This window comes from Cibotium barometz, chromosome 11 (assembly GCF_041138505.1).
Source record: "Cibotium barometz isolate CiBa-2024 chromosome 11, ASM4113850v1, whole genome shotgun sequence".
Taxonomy (NCBI): Eukaryota; Viridiplantae; Streptophyta; class Polypodiopsida; order Cyatheales; family Cibotiaceae; genus Cibotium; species Cibotium barometz.
In genome coordinates this window covers 45,403,803-45,413,568 of record NC_141056.1, presented here as the reverse complement: position 1 = coordinate 45,413,568, position 9,766 = coordinate 45,403,803, and the positions used below count along the sequence as shown (strand labels likewise).

Below are 9,766 nucleotides of genomic sequence, written 5' to 3'. Positions count from 1 at the left end.
TGGATTTTTGCCTATGGGGCGTGTCTTCGTCCTCCAAGGATTCTCCAGCCAAGATTGCCCATGCAATCACATCTGCCGCAGCATTGTGGCAACCTTATTCACAATCGCTAAGGCTGTACGGAGATCCTTAGACAAGACTTTGAGAAAATAGTCATTGAGCACCTCCTATGTGTGTTGGATGTTGGTTTTGAGGAACCCACTGCAACATGACCTGAAATCGAGCTGCATAATCCTCCACTATGCGCTTGCCTTGCTTAAGCATACGCAGCTTTTCCAAATTCTGAGTGATGGTCTTTTCTACGCGAAAGCACAACAAGAACGCCGTCCTCACCACATCAAAAGTCCAAAAATGATCCACGGGGTATTTTGGCAACCATCGAGAAGCCTTCCCACTCAGAGTGGACTCGAACACAAATTCCATACGTAATTGATCCAGTGGGGGTGGCACATTAAGATTGTATATCTTCTGAAACTGTCGGATGTGAGCATTCGGATCCTCAAAAGATTTCTCACAAAACTTTGCATACTTAATTTGTCCATGTAGCTGGGCCGTCTGTTGTGCTGAGGGAACTACCACTACTGGCTGTGTCGGTCCGTAGTAGGTGAGATCAGTGAAATTAGCGACCGCCTCTCTACCCATGGAACATGGGGAGGGGGGAAGGAACGGCTACGCTCCTAGTGATTGACTCTGGGAGTTGCATCCCACCCTAAAAACTGTGAAGAAAAAGAAGGAGAATCATTCGCCGCATTATCGCCAATCATCCTTCGAACGACGACGCCGCGGCCGCCCGTAGTAGGAACCACCAAATCAGAAGGTCCCTGAGAACGCGTGCGCATGCAACCACATCATCAAGAGAACATCATGGTTTCCAAGTGTATTATGTTCTTAAGCACTAGTACAATAATACGGGAATGATTACCCTCTTAGCATACATCATTAATTGAAAAGGTAACCTATACTGATAAATGAATACATAACTGATTATACACAGTGCGACATGATTAATGCTTCATTAACACAGAAGACTGCTAAATTTTTGCATGAAAGGATGATTGATTGACTCATTGATTGCCCTTGAATACACATGTATACAGCCTTTAAAACAGCTACATGGTCATGGGATTCAGACAGGCACACAACCTCCCATTTACACCCCTTGAGATCTCGTAATGACTATTCATTTAAGGTACGCATGTGGCATTACACTTGCAGTCCGTACTTGCGGTGTGCGGTCTTGTAGTGTGCAGTCCACATAACAGTTAACACCATCCATTGCCAAATCTAGGCATATGAGGCTCTTCTTTAAACTTAGGCCATGTATCCTTAATGTGTCTCCATATGCAACAAGGTTTGTATAAGATGCCATCAATGGATCGAGTTTTTTAGCATACTAAGTCATTAGCGACTTGCACTTGAACATGTGTTGGATTCTTAGAATGATTAGAAAATACCTTAGAATAATAGTTCCACCTTGGAAATCTTGTCATATCACTATGAGCACCAGATTTTACACACATTTTGGACATGTTAGTAAGCATTCACCAGCATCCCCACATGGAAGAGGAAATAATCATTGGATCCTACATGTATACACATGTAATCCATGCTATTGGAACTTAGAATATTCTTTCCATCATCTCGTGACTTAGGCATGGAGTTTAATATCATACATCTCAACAACCTTACATAATTATGATGCATGATGTGTTGTTAGCTAGTTTATTTTTGAAGAGGATGAGATTAGGAAAGAGAAAGAGGAAATAGAGATTACTTGAATAATTCTAAGAAACTGATCCAAGAGTTTGAAGATGTAACTCTTTGGACATTGTGCCTTGACAATCCTGTCTATTACTTTAAACATTGCTTCAATTAGCTAACCCACAAAATATTCTTATACATGTGTCCCCATATCCTCTTGCATGTGTGGCTCCATATCATCAACCACCAATTCTTCTCAATGTTATCATTGTTATCCTCTATATGTGAATAATATTACATACCTTGTGGCTCACATCCATTTTAAAAAACAATTGTATGGCCTCATCCGACACATGTTGAACTCACATTTAGTCCATACATCAATATACATTCTATTAAAATGATCCCACTATGAGAGGCTGGTTCTTCCTTGAAGACATAAAATTGTTTACATGCTCCATTGACAAAAGGAGGAGATATTAAGAAAATGTTAGGGGGGGGATCAAGAGAGATCAAGGGCATTTCTAAGAGAGATAAAGAGAAATGTTATGGGGATATGAAAATGTGGGTCTCTTTTAAGTAGGAGCATGAGCTATGAGTCAAATTTGTTAATTTTTATCCATTTATTTCATAACTTACGGCATCGTTTTAACAATTGACATAAGGGCATCCAAAGTTGTTGACAATAATACCAACCCTTAATACCGACAAGTATACTGACATTGTAAAAAAATTAGCATCAACATTTACACTGATGACAAAGAATTAAGAAACAGGATATGTTTTGTGAGTTGTTTTTGTTTGGAACTCAAAAAACCCAAAAGTCTCATGCCTCTTTCTCTCAAAAAAACAAAACACCCCAAAAGGCTCTTGCCTCTCTCTCTCTCTCTCTCTCTCTCTCTAATATTTCCAACACTCTTTCACCTCTTTCCCATCTCTCTCACACCTTGCTAACTCTCTCTCACACCTTGTACTATGGACTTTGTGTACCTTATCCTCCTAGTCACACAGAAGTAGAGCTTCTTCGAGGCCTACATATGCTGACTCACTAATCTAATAGCATAGCTCAAATCTGGCCTATTGATAGTCATGTAAATCAAACTCCTTACAATGTGCATGCACAATGTAGGGTCCTCCAAAAGATTACCTATATATGTAGCAAAATTTTATGCTCTTTTCTCTAATGGCACTAAGATTATATTACAACCTATTATTTAAACCTTTGATAACATGTCTAAAGCATACTGCCTTTGTAAAAGTCAAATCGCATCACATGATCTAATCACCTCTATACCACCTAGAAAGTATGGAAGAATCATGGCTCACCTGAATATTTTACTCAAACTTCTTCTTGAGGAGCATATTCACCTCATAAATGTAAACATCAATGTCCCTTGTGACAATCAAGTTATTAACATATATGACTACTAGCATAATGCCCTTGTGAGTGAAGTGAAAAATCTATAGATATCTAAAATCCATAGTAACAAGATGCTATCATATCTTATTTGACCATACTCTAGGTGCATGCTTCAAGCCATATAGGGTCAAAGCAAGAGTTAGGTGGTTCAAAAAGTGGTGTCATTGACATTCCTTTGTTAAGTGCTACAAGGAGAGGTTAAAGGTAATAACAAACTAGTAAGAAAGAATATTAAGAATTGTAAAAATAAATACTCAAAATTTAAGACTGAATAGTTACCATGAAAATAATATTTAGAATTCATGCTATCATGGAAAGTTCACGCACTCATGGGAGCATGCTCGTGTGTGTTAGGAAATTTTGGAGCATGATCATGCATGTGTCATGCTCTCTCTCTTTCTCTCTCTCTCTCTCTCTCTCTCTCTCTTCTCATATGATTATCTTAATACAATAGAGCTCTCTCTTTCTTTCTCCTCATATGCTTGTCTTAACATATCTAGGGAGATGACAAGAGAACATGCTACACATAAAATCTATCTATTTCTAGTTTTCTCTTCCCAAATCTTCATGATCTCTCGAGACGAATTATTCTAGCATGGCAGACTCTTATTTCTCTTGTGCTCAGCTTCTTCATCTATGTCCCTGTGGCTCACAAGAGTTGTGCTACATTCATGAGCTCTTTCTATCTTTATGCTACACACACACACACACACACACACACACACAAAGTGTATTTCCCTCCACTTCTCTCCTTATGGTCTTTCCTCCTAAGATAGCTAGATGCCTGCAACAAGGAGATGTACTACATTCAATCTCTCTCTCTCTCTCTTTCTCTCTCTCTCTCTCTCTCTCTCTCCCTATCTCTCTCTAAAACACACTGCCACACCCATTGAACCTGAATACCTATTTTATGAATAATCTTTTAAGGTCAAAGAAACTTGTAGAGTATGGTTGGTTAGGGCTAGAATATTCTCATACAATATTTTCACCTCATTTCAGGATGAATATTGATGGGCATGCAATGGGACAAGATGAATTTTTACACAATGTAGAGGTGCGAGAAAATGGAGGTAGGTTTATTCTTGGTTAGGAAGGCATTGAGAAAATAAAACATTATTGGGTTGTAAAGCAAAGGGAGATTTGAAAAAAAGCCAAGGAGAAGTAAAGGGCTAAAGTGAATAGTTCCATCTTGATGACGAGAAGGAAAGAAAGAAGATTTGTAGAGTTGTAGCTAACTCTTGGTACGAGAAGATGAAGGGCCTCGACAAAGCTACCCCACAAGAAAATATTTGAAGAATTCCTCCTCCATCCCAATTGCAAGAAAGCTCAACTTGAAGAAATGGGTTGCGAAAGAGTTGTGCTGGCCAACATTCGTAACACTTTCACTAGTCAAAGTGCCCTGATCAAAAGATGAGCTTTTCTTGAAGAGGTCATCTCTAATGATAGAATTTAATGTTTATGATTTCAATGGACATGGTGGCAATAGAAAATCTATCAGCTTACCAAAGGCACCAAAGGTTCTAGTTATTCACAAGAGAATCCTTGCTGCCTAATCCTTGCCTATAAATAGAAGAGGATGAAGTCTTTCCCCTGCAAACATGCCAAAGATAGAAACCTCAAAGTAGCATCATGACACATAAAGTTAAAGATTTTTTTTTTGAATTTTGGAGATTAGAGACACGAGTCTCCCCCAACAAAAGAGATGTGTGTAGCAAGTCGATAGGGAGATGTGCTATTGTAAAGCATCCTATACATTTACGACGAGCCTTAGTTTTGTACCCTACTTTTATCAAAGTCAAATTTAAAACACTCCTAGAGCACCTTAAGACACTCCCAGACTAGTATGAAGTAGAGTTAAAGTACTTTATACAGTGGCCCTAAAACATTTTTAACAGATTTGAAGCACTTTTAGGTGGTCCTATAGAACTTTCAATATTACAAAATAACTTGTGTTATTGAAACTTTCCAAGTGGTACTAACAAGTTCTTTTGTGCTTGGAAGCCCTTCAGTATCACTTTAAAATACATTCTTTTGTGCCATTGAAAGCTCTATAGAACCACCTAAAAGTTCTTTACAGCTACTAAAGTATTTTAGGGCCTATGTAAATTACTTTAGGACCATGTATAAGTACTTATACAAGTTTATAAAGTCGTTCGCAAAGTCCATGAAGTACTTTTAAGAGCTCTAAAGCACTTTCAGGTGGTCCTAAAGTGTTTTTAATATAAAAAAACTTATAAGTAATTGAAAATGATCCTAGAGTACTTCTAAGTGGTCCTATAACAAGGTCTCTATGAATGCACATGATGTTTTTAAAGCTTAAAGTACTCATGTACCACTTAATAGTACTTTTGCATCACTTGATAGTACTTTTGACCACTTAACAATATTGTTAGACCACTCATTAGAAGTTCAGGACCACTAAATAGTATTTGAGGACCACTTTAAAATAGTTCAAAACCAATAAAAAGTAGTTTAGGACCACCTAAAAATAAAAACGTTTTTTAATGTAAAAATAACAAGGTAGATTTTTTTAAACAAAAGGTGCCTAAATCATGACCATAAAAAAAGACTATGTTTTGAAAACTTTTTAGGCACTAGATATTCTCTCTCAATGAATATCTTCTATATTAAAAATTTCTTCAAAATAAATATACTAAAAAATATTTTTTTTTCAAGCGTTTCTTAAAGCCACAAGGTGGCTTTCTTTCTAACAAAAGGGGGTTAATGTTTTTTACATAAATTCACACAATATAAAGTTTTTATGAGAGAGAGAGAGAGAGAGAGAGAGAGAGAGAGAGAGAGAGAGAGAGAGAGAGCTCACGTGCTTATCAACATAAAAGACAAGTCTTGCAATTTTGAAGAAATGAAAATGTCAACCAACGTAAAATTTCATGACACTATTTAAGAATAATTGGTTAGAATGCCTCTACCTATGGTGGAAGTGTTTGGAAAAAGAAAATTATATATCTAGTACTTTCTTATTTTAAAATTGCTAAAAATAACATAAAAATATTGCAATAGCCTTACTTCAAGGATACCTATATGAAAAAGTGTTTGTTTATTAAGTGATATATTGGACATGCCAATATCCTATGCACATGTAGAATAGTTTTTAATCGTACAGTTGTAGGTGTTGAAAAAGTATCTAATTTATTTACCGAAATCATGACTATGGAAGAATATGTTTAAAATGTTTTTGGCACTTATTATGATCTCTCAATGAATATCTTGTTTTGATATTATTTTCCTAATATAAATTTCTTTGAAACAAAAAGAAAATATTTTCTTAAACAAAAATTTCTTAAAGCCACAAAAGTGGTTTTTTTCTACAAGACTAGTGCTAATTTCTAATATATAAATCCACCCAATATGAAATTATTGTGATATTAAGAGAGAGAGAGAGAGAGAGAGAGAGAGAGAGATAAAGAGAGGAGGGGGGTGCTACTATTGTATTCACTCACTTTCAAAAGATGCCTAAACTTAAATTATCATCTTGAAAAGCATAAAGATAGGGGCTTTCCCTTCAAGGATCATACTAACATTATAATAATAGAAATGGTAGACTAGATATAAGGGGTCGAATTTAGTGAGGAATAGGTGGGCTTTACATGTGCACCTATTAAAAGGAACAAAGAACCATCATGAAAATGTTGACTCTTAATATTAGATCAGTAAAACTAGCTTAATAGATATTCAAATATTAATTTTTATATTTTCATTTATACTGTTTAAGTAAAACCACTAGAGTGTTCCTTCTACAAAATCTATTCGAGCATTCCTTCTACAAAAATCAACTCTAGAAGAAGGAAGTAATGTCATAAGCATTAGATGATCCTAAATGGTGTATGTCACTATGGTGGAGACCAAACAATTATTTATGTATTTCTCACATCTACATATAGGTGAAACAAAGTAGATTTAGAGAATGAAAAAAGCAAACTAGAACAATTGACAATGTCTTGTAAAAAAAACATATAGTTATGGAAAGTTGAAACATGTTATCTATGCTTCATGTTTTTTGTGAAAAAATTGTCATGATCGTACTAGTAGTAGTAGGCACAATATCCCATGCATATTGTATCCTAAATTGATTTTTTGGTTTGAGGGGGCACAAATCGTAATCGATTTTGGTTTCAAAGAAGAGAGGAAAAGTTATTCAATCTCGTGAGGTGCAAGAGTCCCTATTTGTATATATTTGTAATAAAGAGTGCAAGATGAAAGCATGTACATATCCTTAATCCATCAAATCCATTCATACAAGATCATACGTTTATGACATAGTTAATCAAATTATGGCCACTATTAAAGCTCTTACCATTAATTCTCTTTTACGAGCTTTTCTCCTTAAGTAGAAAAGCTATTCATGCTATTAGTGACATGCACATAAAATATCAATATCATTAAGCATGAAGTGTGAGATATATGTCCAAGAACATATTAAAGTGTCTCAAGTCTCTATCTATATATGATATTTGATTATACGTCTAAGGGTTGCTACCACCTTCTTTAGGGGGGTGATCCATGCGATATATGTCTAAGGACAATTATGCTTCAAATGAAAGTGTCTCAATCTCTAGCTAAATATGATATTTGACTATAATGTGCCAATTAGTGTGTTGTTACAACCTTCTCTAGAGGATCCAAGTGTGCAACAAGGGTCATTATAGTTTGATTATTGCTCACCACACCACGGTGTAATGCGCTTTTGTACTTGCCATTGGTTAGCATCTATAATCAAAAAATAAAAAAGAGTCAATATATATATCAAGATGATATCCTAAATTTACAGTTTTACAAAAGAGAAGCATGGCACAAGGTGTTCACTAGTGTGTAGCCTAGTAGTAAAAGGAATTCATCTTTTAGAAAAGAGAAGCATGGCAAAAGTTGTTCACTAGAGTGTAGCAAGGAATTCACCTTGTAGGATGAGGACCCCCTACTAGCTACATCTATTAGACATGATCTTTGGGTATAAAACCTTTTTTTTAAGACAACAATATGGCACAAGTTTGGTGGTGTTAAGTGTGTTAATGATGTGGCTCTTACAAACTGGTTAACTTAGGGCTGGAGGACTTTACCTGTAATTGATCACCAATATTGATGACTAATGCGTTGGGTATGGGATCCACTGAGAACCATTGGCCATCCTTGCACACTTGAAGTCCATCCATATCTTTGTCTTGTAGTAGAACTGTCATGCATCCATGGTCCTTGTGTCCATGTGTCCCAAGAACAAGGTCAGGTTGAGGGCAAGGAGGGTAGTAGTTTGCTCGGAAGAACAAGTTGTAATGTTGAAAACCCTTCTCTAGATGGTCATCCTTCATACCAAGGCTTTTGGACAATGCGGCGAGCAAACTTTTGAAAAGGTTCTGTAGCTCGGTGCCGTAGGAATCCACCATGCCCCTAGAGTGGTCACATCACAAAGTGGTGTTGGGCCATGTGATATAATGGAAAAAAAAGTGTGTGTGTGTCCGTGTGTAAGGGGGGGGGGGGGGGTGTATGTGTGTACTGTCTCTGAGAGAGAGACCGTGTCTGTGTGTGTGTGTGAGAGAGAGTGAGTGAGTGAGTGAGTGAGTGAGAGAGAGAGAGAGAGAGAGAAAGGGGTTGGACCTTAATCCTTCGGGTTGGGAAGGCCACATGTCGAGTTTCTTCAATGAGGGGGGAGCCAGGTAGCCAAAGAAGGAGTCCATCCAGTCATTTGCGGCTCCTTGGAAGAAGTTAGTGTGGCCATATCCGAGCAAGCCTTCAGTGCTCTGATCCTTCACAGAGTAACCTTCCTTGTCGTCCATGGGGAGCTCAAAGAACTGCCTGGCTGCCTGTCTGGTCCCTTCAATAACGCTCGCGGGTATGCCATGGTTAACCACCTGCAGCACAGCAGCAAACAGTACAGACCACATCAGCTATACGCTTTTATCTCCTCTTCATTATTATCTAATCTTAAAAGCTAGCTAGCGCAGGCACGTTAATGTAATTAACCTACTTGGAAGAAGCCCCACTCCTCGCAGGCTTTGGCGATCTCTTTCAGGGTGTCCGCTTCCGAGTCTCCATGAAGGCCGGCCATATCCACGAAGGGAAGGAGGCCCGTGTTTCTTTGGGCGGGATGAGGCCGCTGCTCATGGGGGACCAAGAACTCCTGGGGCACCTCCGGCACGGCCATCTGGGATAATTTCTGCACAAGATGGCGTTTCTCGTGATCCGTCATCTTCTGTGCACTCTCCGGCACAGCTAGACGTTGGCTGGAGAAGATGGTGGTCATGGTAATTAACGACGTAATTAAGTGCTAATCGACGCTCAAGCAGAGAAGGCTTGCGAAATTCAGAGGAGATCTAATGCATTTTTATAGATTGCTGATTGTGTAAAACCAGCAGGGAGCAGTGAAGCATGCGGCGCCCATCGGAGAAGGCGAGGTGGCCGGCGACATTGAAAAAATACGCTCCTAGCTTATTTTGATTGCGGTTGAAACTTTTTTGTTGTTGAAAAAAGGACAACAAACATTGATGTGTGGATTCTTGAATGACTAGAAGACAGGCCAATGCCAAGACGTCTCCTTAATTTGACCTAGTTGTTTGTAAATAATTTTATTAAATACTAGTTTCTTTCTTTCTTTTTCTTGGGAACAAGTAATTATATATATTAATATTAATAAAGAC

The 9,766-nt window shown here is 37.7% G+C and overlaps 1 protein-coding gene across 1 annotated transcript; it reads right to left on the bottom strand.

Moving 5' to 3' along the window:
• Nucleotides 1–675: 675 nt before the first annotated feature.
• On the bottom strand, nucleotides 676–9,372 carry LOC147634227 (jasmonate-induced oxygenase 4-like). The gene is made up of 5 exons (XM_086805647.1): nucleotides 9,097–9,372; nucleotides 8,727–8,980; nucleotides 8,195–8,519; nucleotides 7,746–7,847; nucleotides 676–819 (listed from the first exon to the last, which is right to left on the bottom strand). The coding sequence occupies exons 1-5, from the start codon at nucleotides 9,370–9,372 to the stop codon at nucleotides 676–678; spliced, it is 1,101 nt and encodes a 366-aa protein (XP_086661773.1).
• Nucleotides 9,373–9,766: the final 394 nt, after the last annotated feature.

Coding starts and splice junctions, on each gene's coding strand:
- LOC147634227 (XM_086805647.1), bottom strand. CDS start 9,372: ATGACCACCATCTTCTCCAGCCAACGTCTAGCTGTGCCGGAGAGTGCA. Junction 8,520..8,726: donor TCCCAACCCGAAGGATTAAG/GTCCAACCCCTT, acceptor TGACCACTCTAG/GGGCATGGTGGATTCCTACG. Junction 7,848..8,194: donor ATATTGGTGATCAATTACAG/GTAAAGTCCTCC, acceptor TTTTGATTATAG/ATGCTAACCAATGGCAAGTA.